Source organism: Accipiter gentilis, chromosome 21, assembly GCF_929443795.1.
Source record: "Accipiter gentilis chromosome 21, bAccGen1.1, whole genome shotgun sequence".
NCBI classification, from domain to species: Eukaryota; Metazoa; Chordata; class Aves; order Accipitriformes; family Accipitridae; genus Astur; species Astur gentilis.
Window position 1 is genome coordinate 626,026 of NC_064900.1, and position 19,923 is coordinate 645,948.

The 19,923-nt window shown below is 45.4% G+C and overlaps 1 protein-coding gene across 1 annotated transcript in view; it reads left to right on the top strand.

The window, feature by feature from the left end:
* Positions 1-4,315: 4,315 nt before the first annotated feature.
* The window catches only part of CLCN1 (chloride voltage-gated channel 1), a 40,874-nt gene continuing 25,266 nt past the window's right edge, over positions 4,316-19,923 (top strand). The window contains exons 1-7 of the mRNA XM_049824373.1: positions 4,316-4,522; positions 11,793-11,946; positions 12,478-12,609; positions 14,182-14,310; positions 14,422-14,555; positions 14,888-14,965; positions 15,729-15,807. Coding sequence (XP_049680330.1) covers positions 4,316-4,522; positions 11,793-11,946; positions 12,478-12,609; positions 14,182-14,310; positions 14,422-14,555; positions 14,888-14,965; positions 15,729-15,807 — 913 coding nt within the window. The remainder of the gene's footprint in view (positions 4,523-11,792; positions 11,947-12,477; positions 12,610-14,181; positions 14,311-14,421; positions 14,556-14,887; positions 14,966-15,728; positions 15,808-19,923) is intronic.

The window sequence follows — 19,923 nt, forward strand, 5'->3', positions numbered from 1 at the left end:
GCTCTCTTAAGCACAGAATATTATTTTTTTTTTTTATTCTTAAATGACTATTTTTCTATTCTACATGTATGGTTCTGCGTAACAATACCTCTGCCCCCGCAAATTCAACTCCTTTCAGTCTAGGGTGGTAGAGGTCTCTGCATCGCCATCTGCTATAATGTCTGTGCATGCAGTGTTGGTGGCAGCTGAAAAAAAGACCTTACGTTTCATTCCAGAGGAGGCTGCAGTCTGGTGGTGGGCCATAAGGTTTGTATACAGTGAGGTTGTGAAGTGGTCTAGGATGAATCTGCTAGAGAAACAAACAAACAAAAAGCTCTTACATAAGCAGAAGGCTCTTAAGTTAGTATGATGTCTGATAATTGTGTGGGCAGGGCACAGGGAACAACATTAAGCGTGTCACTGTTGATTAACAGCACTGGGATTTCAGGTGATAAATCTCCTGGGACAGGACCATGAGAGAAGTGCAAGTCTTCAATCATCCCTCCCCTCATACTATCAGAGCTTTCACTATAAAGGCAGTAGGATGGGAAGGCTAGGAATTATGTTTCTGCATCCTGAAAAGCATTCAGGAGAGAAAAATAAAGGTCTGAGAGAAAACTGGGAAGAGGAGGGAGAAGGATAGATGGCTGACTGCAGAAGAGACCCATCTTGGGTGAGAGTTCTTCTAACTTCTATTCCTTTCTTCTTCCTCACCTAAGGCCCTGATTTGGGCTGTAGCTGTAGTTCCATCTGTCATGAAGATGTCCTGCTTGAAGGAAGTACCACAGAAACATGCTTTGGAGTCCCTCTAGGGCCTGGAATAGGCAAAGAAAAAAATGGTGTATGAGCAGGTTGTGTACCCTTCCTCCCATGGGCTGTAGGGCAGTCTAGAAACTTTTGTGAGCCCTCTCAAGAGGCTTAGGAGCACCTGAGGAGTCAAGCCATACGTACAGGTCACCTGTGCTTGTGACTAGTGCAAGATGGTTATTACATCTTCCTCTTTTTTTACATCTTCCTCCACTTCTGTGGTAGTCTTCTGAGTCGGTTGGTAACCTCTCAAGCAACGGAAGTACTACATTGCTGTGTTCTGGAAGAAGGGAAGAGTTAGGCTTAGGACAGATGAGCAATAAAGAAAATATATAAAGAACTGTGGCAGGAAATTACAGGAAAAGTGATAGGGGAGATTTGACAGCAGTTGCTGGGCAGCAGCAGTTCAGAAAGGCAGATCTTTTCAGGTTGTGCTCAGTGTTCTGTACTTTTGGGACTCTGCTGATCTGAAAACACGGACAATACAATGGGTAGAGCTGGAACAATACCTTCCACTAGGTCAGCTGTGCCAGCTGGAAAAAGTGGGTGAGGTATTGGGTCTGGAAGTTCTTCTCTGAGTCTGAAACAACAGCAGCAGATCTCAGAGCAAATACAAGTTGAGAGTAGCTGCTTTGAATTTAACTAGACCAGTGTCAGTAAGGCTGTGACAAAAGATTATTGTGGAATAGAGAGGATGTTAGTTGTGCCCAGATAGCTGACAAAAGGCTTTCCTCCTAGGGGAAAGAGCAAGAAGGGTGATTTATGAGTTGTGGAGCATCATAAGATTAGTGTTCAGGACACAGGAAATAATGTGACAGAAATCCAGTATCTCTACAGGTGGCATATATTTTGTCATGTACTGGAATGGTGAATTTCAGTTCTCAGCCTTTTCCTTGGTAGACAATATCAGTGTACAGAGATCAGAGGTAGAAAGATTGCTGATGAGAATTGCTGTCCCACTGGGAATGAGATAAATGCTAAGTCCCTAGAGTGTACACAGGTACCACTATGTGTATAATGATTGTTCAATTTCATCTGTACAGTTATCAGTCTCCCATTTGGTGCACTGGATGAGATATATCACATGTGAGGGTGTGGGGGTTTTGTGGGTTGTCTTCCTCATGAGGATAGTAAAGGTTTCTTGTTCGAGTAGCTTCTGGAGTCTTTTGGTGAATGTTGGCCTTGGGGTCCTTCATGCTTTTATAGATGAGGTGAGTGAGGCTGGGGACACTTTGGAGGCTGAGAGGGACAGTTCTTGGCAAACACCTTTCAGGGGAGGATCATCTTATTTTAGGCTATAATTATATAATTATTTTCCATGGAAGTTCCACAACAGTATCATACAAGAGAGACTGTAGAGTTTGATTAGCTGGCAGTAGGGGGTTCTTTTTTATACTGAAGCAATTTCTGATGTGCTATTTTTGTGCCTCTTGAAAAACAAGAGCTAGAAGAGTGCACATTTGGGTAAAGGTTCCCATTAGTTTTCTCCAGTGGCTGTGATGACTGTTCTCCTCCAGTAAATGTAATAGTAACTGAAGATCTGGTGCTGTATTATAGTTTTGATGTTTGCTGGGTCTTACTGTGGTTGTTCTTTAGGTTTTCTATATATGATGCACACATTCTATACAGTTGTTTATATTTTGTACACTGTATAGTATATGCTGTGCATCATTTTTTATGTAAGCCATAGTGACATTGGTCTTCCAAAAGCATCTCAATAGGTTGGGAACAGTTAATGCCTTTATGATGGAAATCTATGAGGGTATCCAAATGTTCTTCTCTAACTTCCTAGACACAGTCACTTAGAAACTCTTCTTTAAGGTGGTTCATTACAAGTTTTGTCCTACTGATGGGCCACAGTCTTCCTCCAGGAAACATTGCTTATTGACAGTAAAGTGAGTGCTGGTGAGAATGAAACAGATGAGCCTATATGTTTTGAGGCAGCATTGATAGTGCTTTTGTAAATATTCAGAGCTTGCCTGGCCTGCCACCAGGTGTGGGTTGTACAGACTAACAATATCCATATGGATATTATTGCTAATGGGTACCCATATGGATATTGTTAGCAGAAACATTGGAGGAGGTAGAAAGGTGGTTTATGGAGGAAATCAAGTGTGTCTTCTTCTTGCAGACTGTCTTTGTACCCCACTCTCGAGGACCATGCAGGCTGAGAAAAAGCAAAATGAGCCTCCAAGAGAAATGTTTTACAGGGGTCTGCAAAATGAGATAATGAGACTACTGTTCTGGACCCAAACGAAGGGTGTTTTGCCTCTCTCTCTCTCCCCCATCCTGCCTGCGAATCTCTTATCCTACAGTGTGAGAAGCTTGGAAATCATTATTCTGGAGAGCTGACTGTGTACAAGAGGCGGAAGAATGAGTTAATAGCACCTCTTTAGTGACTGCGTTTGGGGCATGTGGGGTCTTCTTTTCTTGTACACAATTTCTAGGATCTTGAACTCACTGCTCTTCATTGATTAATAGCCATCAAAAGACATATGGTTACAGGCAGCTCACTGACAGTACTGGGCGGTGTCTCTAGACCATGTTGCTGGAACATGTTTCTCATTCCTGTCCCTGGCTTGTAGCTCACTGGTGTTGGCTGAGCTTATTGCTTTTTCGCCTGGCTGAGAAACAAGTGGCAGAGTACAGAGGAGAAGCTGTTGAATGGTCTAGCCTGTGGAAAAGTGAGCATCAAGAAGAATAAATTTCTGCATATACCCATAATTGAATCCCCACAGAGCAGTTTGGTGACATTCTTCAAAAGCATAGAGTGTTCCTCATGGGAAGGCTGAGATTAAGCTGTAACGCTCAGCAGTTTACAAGGATGCCTGACTTCTCCATTAGGGCTTGCTGCTTCTCCTTTGGACCATGGACTTAGAAAAATTGTCTTGGGACACTGAGTGTCCATCTTGTTCTATCTCACCATAGTTCCTGGCATCTTTATGATTGTCACTCAGTCTTTGGACAGCTGGTATCTGGGGAGAGAAACAAGGAAGACCACTGAATTTTGTTTCATTGCAAATATGGCTTGCTTAGGATGGAGAGGTGTGAAAGAAAAGATTTCCTGGATAATAATTTCTGCTTCCTCCTGTCTGCTTTCTGTGTCTGTCCTTCTAGCTCTGCCTGTCTTATTGCCTTCTCCTCCCCGCCCCCCCCCCCCCCCGCCCTTCCCTCTCCTTCAGGAGTTCCCCTCTTCCCTACAGCTGATATTCAATCCCAGCAGAGTTAGCACCTTTTGCTGAGATCAGACACGGCGCTGAGGAATCATGTGGCAGAGGAAGGTTGCTATAAATATAGTTAAACCCTGCAGTCACTGCCTTTGAGCAGAAAGGGGAGCAAGGGAGAGAGGCACAAGGAGGAGGAGAAGGGGCAGAGAGAAAGTAGGTGCAGGAACAGGACAAGTCAGAGTGGTCTGAGGAGAGAAAGAAAGGAAGGAGGGAGCAGAAGAAAGTGTGGAGGCCATGCTCTTGGCCAGAGCATGTGGTGGTTCTAGGTAAGGCCCAGAGTGGCAGCTCCATTACAACTGAGCATGAGGAAGAGTAGAGGCATGGAGAGCTCAGAGACCATGACGCAGGAATCCAGATCGAAGTCAGCTTTGTGGGAGGGCACACCGCAATACGACTATGTCTGCTTTGAGAAATGCACCCGTTACGGGATACCTTTGGAGGCAGGACACGAGGCCGGGGGGACAGGGGACGACCTGCACTACCTGGAGAACTCCCTCAGCTACCCACAGGTAGGGCTGGATAACCGGGATGTTTCTGGCAGCACAGGTCTCCCTGGGATCATGTAGGCTCTTGGGGCTCCCAGGATGGTGCTGGTAGAGCACACACCCCTGTCCCTTCCCAATCCTGCCAACTCTCCCCTTTGCTTGCTGACTCCCAGGTCAGGCATTGACTTTCACGGTTGTACTTGCATCCAGGAGCGCTATCAGCATTTTGAGTCAGGGGTCGTTTTCATCTGCCATGGGCACAAACAGAGTTAGAAGGGGCAAGCTGGGATGGGAAAAATCAACCAGACCATTAATGTGTTTGTAACAGCAAAGAGAAACTGCAGCTGCCTTCAGCTGCATAGTGATATTAAGTAGAGCAGAAGAGTGAATAAAAGCAAAGAGGACAGTGATGTATATAGATGGGTATCTGTCTGCACAGCTGTATAGAGGAAGTCAAGCAAAGCTCTGTTCTGGCTTTTCTCTGACCAAAAAGCAATTCATGGTCATAGATCCATACATGTATATTGCTAGTCTTGGTAGCTCTTAGGGGAGCTGTAAGTGAGAGATTTTCTAACCCTTAAATTTGACCTGACTTTTGCTCTGGTTCATACAAGCAGTGGTTCAAAAAAATGCCTGGGACTCTGGTTATGGCTTCTTGTTCCATTACCCACTGTATCTCCTCTACCTCTCCTTTTGGGACAGCCTTCTGAAAAGGGGAGGTTTTACAGCAGAGTTCTGGTCTTATTACCTACCACTCTGCTCAGACTAAGCCGACGTAAGAGGGCTTTAGAGCAATAAAGGACCCAGTCAAATGATGAGAGAGAGAGCATGTGAATGTGAAATTCATACAGAGAGGATGTTTCTCCTTACGTGAATACAAATCCCCTTACATGAATACTTAAGTGAATGATTGGGCAATGAGGGAGGGGATGCATGCATCATTTCCAGGAGACTTTTGTGATTTACTGATAGGGAAAAAGCCACATTTGCCACCAAGAAAATATCTTCCAGTAGATAAGTATCCCAGTGAGGATTATATGTGCCACATTGCAAAAGATCACAGAATCAGTTCCATGGCCAAATTCATGGAATTTCTCTTCTGAAACTGTCTAAACCATCTGAGAGTTCACAAATGTCTCCTACACTATACTTTTCCAAAACCACTCCCTGGCTGATTTGGAAGCAGCAGCGCAAACAGGAAGGCGTCTGGACAGAGGTCTGACTGGAGCAGTTTATGTTTTATTTACACTAAGGCAAGGCAATGGCTTGGCTGCAGCAGCCATGCTAACAGGGTGAGCATGGGGTGGGATGGGATGGAGAGGTATGTGCGCCCAGCTGGAGCAATGCCTAGGGCTGGAGAGCTGAGGTGCCTTCAGGGAATGCACCTTGTGCTGCACAAACCGTTAGTGAGTTGGGGTGGGGGGGAGCTGTGTGATGCAAACTGTTTCTCCAGTAAAGCACATCCATGCACAAAACAATCCCAGTTCACGTGTATCCACCCGATATGCTAGTCTCACACGTCTAAAACCACTCTCACAAGCAGGCATGGATGACACAGTGAGGCAATACAACCCACCTCCATGCTCTTGCTCCCTGGCATTGGAGTGTCTTTGTTCCCAGCTCCAGAGGCATACTGGTCAATGCATGTAGACAGACAACCTCATGCACAAACACGCAGGCCATCAAATGCGTTCCCATGCACAGCTTCAGGCAGTATGTCCCCCCAAGCAAGTATTCATTTGTGAACACAATTTGCAACCTAAAAACCAGACAGCCATGTTTATAGATTTACTGACAAATATGCCCTAGAAATACTTTTACATAAAAAGCCATATACACATGTGCATGTATGTTTATATATGAAACTTTGTATGCAGACATATTCTGGCAAAACCAGGCTTGCTGTGCATGTGTATATTTTGCTAGCCATTCACGCACATGCAGATAAAGTATAAATATGTATGCTAATGTACACCTTGTACAAACATGCACACTTACGTTATTAGCATGGAAACCAACTTTCTGCGCATGTTTTCATCCATTTCCATGCAGAGTAACCATTAAGATTTCTTTCCCCACTGTCATGTGAAAAAACAGTTGGCAGAGAGAGATTTTGATTCTGCTGTGCCCTTTTCTTTTCTAGCTGTTGCCTTCTGTTCTGTATGTAGGTTGGAAGCTATTTCAGACTGGCTCTGTGATTTGGTTGGGTTTACTCAGGCCCCAGAACAGTGAAATCTTGGTCTTTGGCCTGGGACCTTCAGGTAATTGATGGTCAAAACCCATATAGTGGTTAATAGATAATAAAATAATAATAGTGGTAGGATAATAATGGTAATATATACATACTTCTGGACAATTAAGATAACAGTAGATATATGATAGATGATGTAATATACTTTGATAAAAATATACATTCTCATACACTGTAGGATTTTGTATTGTTTTCTTTCTGCATGAGAAAACAGCTACAGCTAGTGAAGTATTTAGAAGCTGTGTTATTCATGACTATAGAAAGGGTGTTCATGGCAGAGAGCTCACTCAGCAACACACAGATGGGTGTAGTGGGAGGGATGTGTAATAAGTAATTAGGCAATGCAGTAATATAGAATAGCAGGCCCACTGGAAGATGTAGGTGGCAGGGGCCTCTGGAGGTCTCTAGCCCAAGCCCCTGCTCACAGCAGGGCTGACTCCAAAGGTAGGTCAGGTTGTCCAGGGCCTTGTCCAGGCACGCTCTGAACATCTGCAGGATAGAAGATTCCCCAGCCCCTCTGGGTTCCCCACCCCTCAAGACGGGGTGGATGGGGACATGTTTTCCTTTCGCACTGAATTCCCTTTCTTGCAAGTTACGCCTTTTTCCTTTTGTCTTTCACTGTGCCCCACCAAGAAGTCTCGCTCTGATGTTTCTCTCTGACCCCCCTTTCCCTTCAGGTGGTGGGACTGCTGTTAGATCTCCCCTTTGCCTTCTGTTCTTCAGGAAGAACTATTATTTTGTTGCTGTCCCCCACCCTTCACATGTGCCTCATTGGCTCTGTGTCTAAGCAGTTGAGCCTAGACTTTTCACTGACATTTAAATTTACTTATGAAGTGAGTCTGGGGACGTCTCATCTTTGAGACCAAATATGGCTACTCTTTTGTGATCCATCAGAAAAAAAACAACTAAGGAAGATCATTTCAGGAATAGCAGGATGACTGCAAGGTGGTAGTGAGAGGGATGAGCAGTAGAGCCCTCAATGGCCTCAGTGGCTGCCTCAATGGTCAGGAGCAGCAGATTAAAAACAATATGCACTGGCGGTGCTGGGGGAAGACATTTTGTTATGGGTTTGTGTGGCACAGGTTTTTTTGGTAGCAGGAGAGGGGCTGCAGGGCCAGCTCCTGTCAGAAGCTGCTCGAGCTCCCCCACCTCCAAGCCAGACCCGCCTCTGGCCCAGGCCGAGCCCGTCAGTGAGAGTGGTAACACCTGTGGGAGAACAGATTTAAGAGGGGAACCCCCAGTGAGTCGGGGGATTGGAATGTGAGAGGAACTTCTCTGTGGATACCGAGGCAGCGGCGGCGCTGGCGCCTGAGGAGGCTGATGCCCCTGCAGCCTGTGGTGAGGCAGCAGGCTGTCTCCCCCAGCCCATGGAGGGGAGCGGGGGAGCGGAGGCCCCCCAAGATGGCCGGGACTCCATGGGAAAGCCAGCATTGGAGCAGTCTGTGACTGGAGGACTGCAGCCTGTGGAAGGGACCCACGCTGGAGCAGTTTGTGAAGAACTGTAGCCTGAGGAAAGGACTCACGTTGGAGAAGTTAGTGAAGGGCTGTCTCCCATGGGAGGGATGGACCCCATGGCGGAGCTGGGGAAGAGTGCAGAGTCCTCCTCCCTCTGAGGAGGAAGGACAGGCAGAGACAAGGGGTGAGGAACCGACCCCAATCCCTGTTCCCCATCCCCCTGTGCCACTGGAGGGAGGAGGTGGAGAGAACTGGGAGTGGAGTTGAGGTGGGAAGGAGGGAGTGGTGGAGGGAAGGTATTCTCAGGTTGGGTTTTACTTCCTAATATCCTTGTTTTGTTTTGATTGGTAGTAAGTTAAATTGATTTTGTTCCTTCCCCAAGTTGAGCCTGTCTTTTGCCCATGACCATATGTGGGGAGTGATCCCTCCCTGTCCTTGTCTTGACCCATGAGCCTGCTGTTATATTTTCTCCTCATCCCACCGGGGCTGGGGTGGGGGGGACAGTGGGTGAGTGGCTGCCTGGTGCTTTTTTACTGGCTGGGCTGAAGCCAGGACATATTTCAGGACTGGTGTATGCTGTGGGGCACATATGGTTCTGCCTGAGTGGCATGGGAAATAGCCTAGGCTTTGGACGGTGAGAGGAGGGCAGTTTTATGCAGGTGCTGAGTTCTCAGAAAATTGCTCCCAGAAAAGGCTTGAGATTGTGGTGCTGTACATATTTTTCCACTGAGATTCTGTGCAGCTTTTCTTCCATTACTCAAGCAATGAAACCTCCCCATCTTTTTTGGAAAGGCAAACCCTGCTGGTTTACAGTTAATCATTAATAAATGCTTCCTCTCTGAAAATGAACTTTATCCTGGTTGTGTGTTCTCCCTGGATGTTTTTTTGGGTTCCCTCCCCCCTTTAGTGGTATATAAATAAATGTGTGTGTGTATATATATGGGGGTGGGTGGGTCCCCCTTTATACCCTCAGCTGGTTTTGCACCATTATCATAGTCTCAGCATGTAGCCAAGCTAGACATGATAGTACCTTTTCTGGCTCAACCCTTTAGGTGGTAATTGATATCTTTCAAAATTCTCTCCAGTTTTTCTGCTGCTCAGAAAACTTGTGTTTCTTGTGTTAGAGCAGGAGCATCAGCAGAAGGAACAGTCTAAGTCCTATTGTGTTATATTTTTAGTTTTACGTGTCTTCTAATGGAGTGGATATTTCTTGCCTAACCTAATTTTGCTTTAAGGTCATCCTATGATTTCCAGATTCTTTCTCTGTCCCACAATCTCCTACCATTTTAAATACTGCCAGAGTCCTGGAGAAGTAAAGCACATGTATGAAGCATTCTTTGAGTTGAGACTAACTTGTTCTTCAGGAGAGAACCTTCATTTTTGTGTCTGGAGACTAACTCCTTTTTTTCCCCCACATCCCGAGTGCACCATTTTCCAGCCAGATAGAAGCAGTGAACTAGGACACCATATGAGGACTTTTACCATTCATGCTATTACACTTTCATGCTGTTCCATCTGGGCAGATGGAAGCCTCTAATTTGAACATCATACTTTCCACAGGTTTGAGTTCATAGTTTGGATTAAGCTGTATTTGATATAAACCCATCCCTTGTGACCATGTAAAGGCAATGAAACATTAGCTGAGGTGATGTGAAGATGCATTTGTCTAAAATCTGCTAGTACTTTGCATTTCTGGCTGAAACAGACACAGTGAGAGAAAAAAGGAGCAGTCTGCTATTTAGGACTGGATTCCATATATGATAGCTTACCTTGTACATGACATTCTTCAGCCTGATGTTTCACTGTCCTGTCTGTATTATGGGGGTCAAAGCACGGTCATTTCTCACTGCAAAGGATCTGCATTGCTTAATTTGCCTAGAGTGTGTTGCTAATCCTGTGGTTAACAATGACATTAAATTTGTCAGCTTCCAATACAGTGATGAATGGAAGAATGCTTTCAGATGTTCAGATAGGATCAATTTGTTTAAGCCACCTTAAGAGCAGGATGATTTAAAAAAGCCTAGATGTGTGTTCTGTGATAAAACCCTAGGGTGTTCAAAGGGGGCTATTGCACATGGCTCAAGTGACTCTTGAGGAATATATGCAAAAAAATAAACTACTTAGGACCATCAGTCATACTTGTTATGTAGAAATATGAATTGGTAGAGCACTGAAACAGCTGCTGAGAGAAGCTGGGGAATTTCCACCCTTAGAGATGTTTAGGAGTTCCCTGGACAAGGTCTTGAGCAGCCTGGTCTGGCTCTGCAGTTCACATGCTGTGAGCAGAGGCTTGGACTCAAAACCTCCAGAGGTGTCTTCCAGTGTAAATCTTTCTGTGAGTCCCTGAATCTCTTTGATCTCAAGGGAACAAGAGCAACATCTCCTGTGACCCTTTGAAAGGAGGAGCTGTCAACTAGAAATGTCTCCTAAGCATGTGGTAGTGCTTTATGTCTCTCATATGTCTTGTCTTTCTCCAGCTGAAGTGTCTGATTTTGCTCATCAAAGCATTGCTCACTCACCTCTTGCCACTCAGAAAATCTTGGAGAAGGAGGTGTTGTGCTGGGGAGGAAGCAAAGGGTCACCTTCTCTCAGGTGGGAAGTGCCAAGATCACAGGCCGTGCATCGGGTGGTAAAGCCAAAGCTGGTTCATAGAAGGACATGTGCGGAGGAGAGGCTTATTCTCTGCTTCTCAAATGCACACCTTCCCCACCTGTACTCTGGAAGAGTGAGGTAGGATAGCTGCTCTTCAGGGAATCTGATAAACAAACATGGGGATGCAGTCAGGATCCTTCAAGCTCGCTTGTTGTTGACAAGGTGGCGCAACTGCCAAGTTTACTACAGATTCATGTATGAAATGTCATTGGTAAGTGCATGTAGTTAGTTGTGAATGGCATATAACCAGCTGCATTTCAAGATTAGTATCTGAAGACAAAGACTAGATTAAGTAGTTAGGAAATTCAGAGGAATTGGAGATACGTGAGGGCTTAGCATGATGATTTTGGTAAATAATGAGAGGAGGTGTGCAGTACCCTGTGATATTTCTGAGCTGATGCTGCTTATTTTCTTCCGCAGACACCATCAGTGGCCATGTGCCCTGTTAAGCATTCCTTGGCAGCAGGAGGAACAGATGCAGGACATTCCTGCAGCCTGTTTGATAGTGTAATACCTCTCGAAACCTTCAGAGATGTTTTACAGTGCTGCTGAAATCTGTAAGACAGCCCTGAGGGTGGCAGCCTCATGTGAACTATTTTGACCTTCTTTTGTACCTCCAAAAAGCCTACCCAATCTCTTCAGACCACAGCCAGCTCTTTCTAAGGATTTTAGAAAGCAATTAATATTCTGTGACCTTATTTTGTACCCCCAAAAAAGGAGATGAAAAGATTTTGGAGAGATTGGAGAGAGGCACCCAGAAAGGAAAAAGGAAAAAAAATAAAAATAAAATGAGCTGCATCTGTCCAAGAGTGTCTGTGTCTCCTGCTTGGGTACATTTGGGTCTGCACCTCAGACTGTTAGTAGATCTGCCTTTTCATCTTTAATGCTATTTGTGAAGGATTTCCTTTTGATCTCTCTTGCTTTCTGCCCCTCTAGCTTTATGGCCAGTACACAGACCAGATAACTGACTTTGCAGAGAAGGAAGCAGCAAAACTACTGAATAAGAAGCGGACCCAAAAGAACAATGAAAGACCCCTGAAACGCGAGAGTCAAGTAGAGATCAAAGAAGAGCACTATTCCAAATGTCAAGGTAGGGACAATTCATCTTTCGTTATCCTATGACCAGATATTGGGTAGGCCAGCCAGAGATGGAATTTAAGCAAGGCGAAAAAGACAAGAAAATTGTGACTGGGAAGAATCAGGGAAGGAAGGAAAAGGAATCACGGTGGATCAGAAAGACTTTCTCATGCGAGCTTTCATTCTAGGAAGAGCCAAGACCTGTTTGGAAAAAAGACCAGACCCAAGTTAAGAACTTTTTCCATAACAGGTCTCTAACAGGGTGAAAAGGACTTTCTTGTATCAGATTTTTGCTGCTAGTGCAGTGTTAAATTCTCCCCCGTGTCCTTGCCCCCCCCCCCCCCCCCTTTTTTTTTTAAACTGCATAAGGTTTTCCAGAGCTGTGTAAGAGAGGGACGGGTGCCAGTCCTTCAACACAAAGCCCATGATTCTTCCAAATAAATCCTTATTGTAGCCAGTTCTCAGCATAGGAGAGGAGAGATGAGACAGACACAGGCTTCATCTATGTACCCTCAGTTTTTCTGGTTCACTCTTCCCTCCGCAGACTGTGCTAGACGCATCCAGAAATATGTTACCAAGAAGCTTGGAGAGGACTGGATTTTCTTGGTTCTGTTGGGTCTGGTCATGGCGTTGGTGAGCTGGGGAATGGATTATGCCAGTGCGAAGAGCCTACAGGGTGGGTCCCATTCAGGTGTTGCAAAAAGCACATGGTAAATAAGAACATTTTACAAACCCCAGTGACCAACATTCCCCCTCCTTTAACATAGGTGTCCATCCTCACCCCTTGCTGCCTGGGAAGTGTAAAGTACTTGCAACATAGTAGAGAAAAAGTTAACTAGGGAGAGGTTCTTTAAAGGGATGGCAGGGAAAAAATTGGAAGTAAGCAGGTAGGAGCAAAGGATATGTGTATGATGAGTCGTAGAGAAACCATTATTTTGACTGCCTTTCCTTCCTGCTCCCTTGAGTATGTAGGGCACAGGGAAGTGGTACTGTGGTCCTTCCTATTATACTGGTTCCCATACACCCCAAGAATATTGAGCACGCGGGGAATGGGGAAGGGAAGGAGCTATTAGATGCCCTGCTGACACTGTTTCGGCTTTTTACCTCATTATTGTTCTATGCAATTTTTATTTATACAGTGCCCTGCAGTTTCCTGCTACCTGGCCACACAGTGCTCTCTCCTTCGGCTCTCTTCACAAAGATCTCCTGGTCACTGTCTTATAACCCTTCCCTCCATTTTTCCTGTGGTCCCTCTCCCCTTTGCCAGCTATAACAATTACAAGATCTTCCAGTCCCCATGTCCCCTGCCTTGGTGCACACACAACATTGCCCACATCCTGTTAACTGCACTGTTCCTTTCTCCTTACCCTCCATGTCCCAATCCTGGGCTGCACCCCCCCCCCCCCCCCCCCCCCCAACCCTTTCCTCTCAGAGGTCTTGGCTTCTGATGTCCACCACACACTGCAGTTCCTCGAAGCTCCCAATATTCCTTTAGCCCAGCATTCCTCCCTCTAAAGCTTCCCCATCTACCAGTTGTCTGCCTCATCCTACCAGTCTCAGAGAGCCCCTGTCCCTTATACTCCCTGCAGCTGAGTCCTTTGGGTTTTTTTCTTTCCCTCCACCAAGTCTCAGCCTCCTGCTGTGTGAAGAGCAAAGCAAAGAAGCTTGGGCAAAGAAGTTGCAGTTCAGTTTGGATTCTCGGCAGCTCGTGCTGTTGTACCTGGCTGAACAATGGTACCACTGCTGTTTTAACGGTTGCCACAGCTCCCTTCACGCTGCTGCTCTGAAAGGCAAATCATAATCAGAGCTTTTAAGGTAGTTCTTGTGAAGGAATGATTTTTCATGTGATTGAGATGGAGGAGAGGGCACTAGCTATTGATGGACCAGTTTATCATCCTTCAGGACCCAAATAAGGCCCTCAGGCTGCCAAATGAAAAGACCTTGGACAGTGATTCATCCTCACCACTGCATGTAACACACCTCTTCTTACACCACATTTGGGCACAGGTATTAATAAGGTCTAAGAACAGAGAGTCACTTCTATCCGTTCATGCAGAATGCCCGTTTTATCTGGGAACTTGTACTCAAAATGTAACAAGGCTTGTCTTAGAAAATGAGGACTTTAGGATAGCATTTCTCAGGGAGATTTAGTATAGGCAGATTTAGCAAGTGTGTGATTCTTTGATGTCTACCAACGTGTTCGGAGCAGCTGTAGTGACTGACAACTTCTTTCTTTGTCTGCCTACAGCCTACAAGTGGATGTACAGAGAGCTGCACCCGAATGTTCCTATGCAGTATCTGGCGTGGGTCACATACCCACTTGTTCTTATTCTGTTTGCGGCCATTTTCTGCCACCTCGTCTCTCCGCAGGCTGTTGGTGAGGGCAGAAGGCATGGCAAGATCTGTTTCTGTCTGTCTTGTTTCTGTCTGTTTCTTCTTCCATTTGCCTGCAGGTTTTGTTCATCTCCTGCTCTGCTGTTGTTTTCAGGGTCTGGGATCCCTGAGCTCAAGACCATTATGAGAGGAGTGGTCCTCAAGGAATATCTCACTCTCAAAGCTTTTGTGGCCAAAGTTGTGGCCCTCACAGCTGGGCTTGGAAGTGGCATGCCTGTGGGGAAAGAGGTAAATATTGCTGTTTTCATGTGCAGTAGTGGCCAGGGTCTGGGAGGTGGAAGGGGTTGTCTGTGAAAGAAGAGTCTATAAAGTGTTTTCTTTCTTTTGCTACCATTCCTCTTCTCAAAGCTCTGCTCTTTCCAGCAGCATTTATCTTTTCTTGGCCATTTTCCTTTCACTTTGAAAGGCTTGATAGAGAAAACATCAAAGAACTCAAGTCAGGTGTTCTCGGGGTGGGGGGGGCGCAGGATAGCCAAAGAGAAATTATGAGATCTGCAATGGCTAAGTGGTTGTCAGTAACCAGAGGGTAACCCTCTCTGATTTTTCTCCTTCTCTTGCAGGGTCCTTTTGTGCATATTGCCAGTATCTGTGCTGCAGTACTCAGCAAATTCATGTCAATCTTCTGTGGTGTGTATGAGGTAAGGCACGTGCCTCTGCATACAGCTTTTCCACAGGTTGAACTCCTAAGACACTTAGGATAGTTTTGGTAGGCCACAAAACACAGAGGAAACATGGATTGAAGTTCACTGTACTGCTATAGAAAAGTAAAATACAAGCAAAAGAAAATGGTAGTGGGAGGCCAGATATACAGTTAAATAACTGTGCAGGACCCAGCAATGTTACCTACCAATTACACAGAGGCTGGTTAGGAATATGCATTTGACAAGTTTTCAGTATCATGATGCTGACACCTTTGCACTGTGATCATTGTCTGTATAAAAAAGTAGCTGCAGACAAAGATCAATTTGTCTTTAAGCCAAATTTATACAGCATTGCTAATTATAGACACTGACACTGCCTCTAGGCTTTTGCTGTCGCAGAACAGCCTCTGCAGGCTGATCACTGTATTGACTAGTTGTATAAAAAAAAAATCTTATTAACTGCATATATAGCTAAATGTAGGAACTGCTTTACATACAGGCTCTTAGCAGAAACTGGCTGTGTAATACAACAATGGGTGGTGCTGTTCTACTTGAGTAGATCCTGTCTGTGCGTAAGGACCAGATGTCACTGCTGAAGACCAGCTGACAGTACTAAAGTGTGTAGAGCCTGCTATTTGTAATAGCAATGGCTGAATCTGCTGCTGGCTGTTGCTTTATTTCATTGTTCTGGATCCTAACCCCTTGGCTTTGCTCCCTCTAACCCCAGCATGCCCTTCTCTGGCTGCACTCTCTGTTCCAGAATGTGCATAGGCAGTTCGACCTCCTGGTGCCGGCTTGCGCAGTTGGAGTTGGATGTTGCTTCGGGGCTCCTCTTGGAGGCAAGTGTCTTCCTATATGTGACATTTAATGTACAACTCATTTAGCCTCTTGCTGTGAGATTTCCTGCTCTCAGGAAAGGTTCTCCACGGATACCTCTCTGCTCTAGCAACACGAGTTCTTTGGTTTTGTGTGTAACTGGTGGCAGTGAAAGAAAAGGAAGATTATAGGAAAAGTGACACCTATTGACATGCTTATTTCTAATGATGCAGCTCGTTCAGTCCCTGCCTGCCGTGGACATTGTTCAAACTGGAGAGCACAAAGGGCTGTCCAGAAAATCAGTAAGGATCGAGCAGAGAACATAAGTTAAAAAAACCCCTTCATGTAAGGAGTAGCAACATCTAAGGGCAGAAGGTGATGGCAAGTGTGACAGGAAGCGATAATGTGAACAGGAGACTACTATACGAATACTTCATCAGTGGACTGGAGAACAGAAATATCAGTGTGTAAAGTTTTGGGCTCCCCATATAGAAGAGATGCAAAGGGCCAGTAAGATGGTTGGGAGGTTGGAGTAATGGTATATGAGGAGAAGCTCAGGAAGCTGTGTTTGCTCAGCCTAAAGGAGAAAACACTAAAGGGGGATGGTCTGCCTGAGAGGGATTTTAGTGAAGATTGATCCAGGCTCTTTTCAGAGCAGCACAGTGCAAGGGGCAATGGGCACAACTTGCAACAAAGGAAATTCTGATTGTGTATAAGGAAAGTATATACCCATCCCCTCAGGGTGGTTCAGCGCTGGCACAGGTGCCCAGAGGGTCCAGAGAATCTCCATCCTTGGAGATGTTCAGGACTCACCTGGACAAGAACCTGACCTAGCCTTGGAACTGGCACAGCTCTGAGCAGGGAGTTGGAGGAGACACCTCCAGTGGTCCCTTCCCACCTTTCTATGATGCCGCTGTGAGGAGCAATGTGGAAATTTATCTCTGTCCCATCGCATTTGTACTAGTCTTCTGCTTCACAGAATTTCCTTAAACAGCATGCGTGCCAGAGGCATGTGGTAACTTCTTCCGAAAACAGTGGAAATATATTCATAAATAATTTATCTTAAAATGTTCTCCATTCTTTGTTGTGCCTTCATTTCACTTTCCACCCATGCACTGCCCTGAACCTCTCTCCATGCTTATTGTGCCCAGAAATTTAAGGAGTTTTTGAAATGCAATGTTTTTTCTAAGTTGGCTTTATTTCTACCATGTACTACTTTTCTGATAGTCTTCAAATGGATGAGCTAGCTGACAAATGCAACATGGTCTTGCATCAATAATAATAATGATCTTTACTCTAGTTTGCATTAAAAAAAAAAAAAAAAGGAAGGAATATAGTTTGTCAGCTACAAATTAGAGGTTCTTCAGGTGAAAGCTTGAGAAAAGATGTGCCAGGAAGAAAATCAGGTTCAGCAGGAGAGAGGCTGAGAGCTGTGTATATGTGGGCAATATAGCAAGTTGGAGACAGCCTGAGCTGAAGCCTGAGGCTTCAAGGCAAAACTTGTAAGTCTGCCAAAAACTTTGAGAAAAAGCAGGTTCTGAACCAAGGTTTAGACCACAGTCAGGTGGAAACATTGGTGGTATACAGGAGAATGGTATGTCCCTTAATGGTAAAAAACCAATGCAAAATACCAAAACCAAAAAACCTTCCATAACACAGTCTAAAATTCTTGTTTCTTTCTCAGTGCTTGGAATTAATATAGTCTCGGAGACTGCAGGACACATTATACATAGTTCACTAGAAGAGGCTAGAGAAGATAAGAAAAGGCTAAAGGGGGAGTAGTCTAATAGTTGTCTTCTGTAGCTAAAGGAGATGTTAGACAAAATAGCCAAATTCTGAGAACAGCGAAAGGACAGGAGACAACAGGCATAACTTGCAACAAGGGAAATTCTACCTATGCATTAAAAAAAATTCTCCCCTTGTCCCAAAGGTGGTTCGGAGTGGCACAGGTGTCAAGAGAGTCTGGGGAATCTCCACTCTTAAAGGTGCTCAGGGATCACCTAGCACCCTGATCTAGCCTTGAAGGTAGCGCAGCTCTGAGCAGAGAGCTAGAGAAGAAGCATTCAGAGGTACCTTACAGACTAAAACTTGCTGTGAGTCTGTGGTAACATTGTAGTACGGGAACAAACTGCAAGTTAGCTTTTGTAGCCCTAGTTGGGTTCCTCTTACGGATTCACACCAAATTGCTGAAAGTGATTTCTGTTACCTGGGAGTCATGTATTCTTTAGATGACCTTGGTTCAGGACATAGCTTGCAACTTCACATCATATGCCCAGGGTGTATAACTTCTTGGTGGTGTTGCTGATGAACATCACCTTGTGTATTATTGAAGAGCCCTCAAAATGGATTTGAAAAGCCAATTTAGCCCTCAACAAGCAAAAGGTGGCCAGCCTACTTTTTCTGAGTGTACTCTGGTACTCTTTGTCTGTTTTGGTTGTCCTGGGTTCAGCTGGGATAGAGTTAATTTTTACAGGAACCTGGGAGGTGGGGGCATAGCCGGGGCAGCTGACCTGAACTAGCCAAGGAGCTATTCCATACCATGTGACATCCTGCCCAGTATATAAATGGCGAGCGGGCCGGGGGGTGGTCTCTGTTTTTTCGGTGGGGGAAGTGGCGGAGCGTCGGGTCCCGGGTGGTGAGCAGTTGCACTGTGCATCACTCTTTTTGTATACTTTTTTTCATTAGTGCCGTTGTTGTTGTTGTAATCTCTTTTGTGTTTGTCCCAGTAAACTGCCTTTATCTCAACCCTCGAGGTTCCAGTTTCTTTTCCTTTTCTCTCCTCCGTCTCCTCCCCATCCCACCGGAGGGGGGCGGAGGAGTGAGCGAGCGGCTGCATGGTCCTTTGTTACCGGCCGGGCTGAAACCACGACAGTCCTTTTTGGTTTATATACTGGGCAGGATGTCACATGGTATGGAATAGCTCCTTGGCTAGTTCAGGTCAGCTGCCCCGGCTATGCCCCCACCTCCCAGGTTCCTGTAAAAATTAACTCTATCCCAGCTGAACCCAGGACATGGTCTATCTGGCTAGTCCTATGCTGTTACACAGCACCAGTGCTTTGACACAGTGCTGGGTCCTGGGAGATGGTGTATGCCACAGGCTGTTCCCAGTGGTTGCTCTAGGTCTCTCTATCTCACGCTGTTCTTCAACTCTGTCCCATCAGGCTTTGCACCTTCAAACAACTCTAATTACCTCTTGTCATACTGCAGGCCATGTGGCATGTACCCTCAGTTTCAAGCTGTTAATCAGCATGCTGGTGGGCTGTAACACAACCCTCCCCCTATTCCAGACACTTTGAACTGAACCCCATCCCTGTTCTGGACATGGTTATGTCTTAAGGCCACAGGGGCACTGGCAGGGCCCAGCAGTTACCTAGGACGAAGCTGTGGATATGGACACATTCCTCTGGGTCAGGGAATTGTCCATGACCCTTTTTTGTTGGGTTGGGCAGACAGCCTTGAGATGCCTTTTGGTTGAGTGTCTGTCAAACATCTGCTCAGGAAAACAGGAATTCATGGCCTTCTGGCCTTAGAATCCAGCCTGGCCACTTAGATTCCCACCATAACACAGGACCACCCTGTCTCAAAACTCTCATGGGAGATCTAACAGGCTACTTTGGGAACATGTGATAGTAGAATGTACCAAATACACAGGCTTTTAAGACTGGGGTATTCTACACTATCTAGGATATAGACAAAATAAATCAAAACCTATCTGCTCACCTTTCACCATTCTCGGGTACCTCAGGCCCAAATCTTAGAGAAAGAGTGGAAGAGCATTTTCTCCCTTTCAACAGCTCTGTGTCTTCCAAAACAACCTCAGGAGAGACTCTACCTTTTATACCTTCCATTTCCCTTTATTATCATGATTGTTTTTACCAGGACAGCACAAGCTTTACTAGGTGATCTGTTACCCACTCACCTACCCATAAGACACATGCATCCTGAGATTCCCTGCTAAAGTAAAAGAGACGGAGTAAAATATACTTATGTGCCCTCCACTCTCTGGAGGATTTTCCACAAGACATTTCTTCTACAGTAACAGAAATGTGCATGTTTCAATGCAAGATGAGTTGCTGCCTTCTCCACGTGTCTTGAAGATGTGATTCCAGGTATATGCCTGTCTTGTGCCAGGTCTTGTC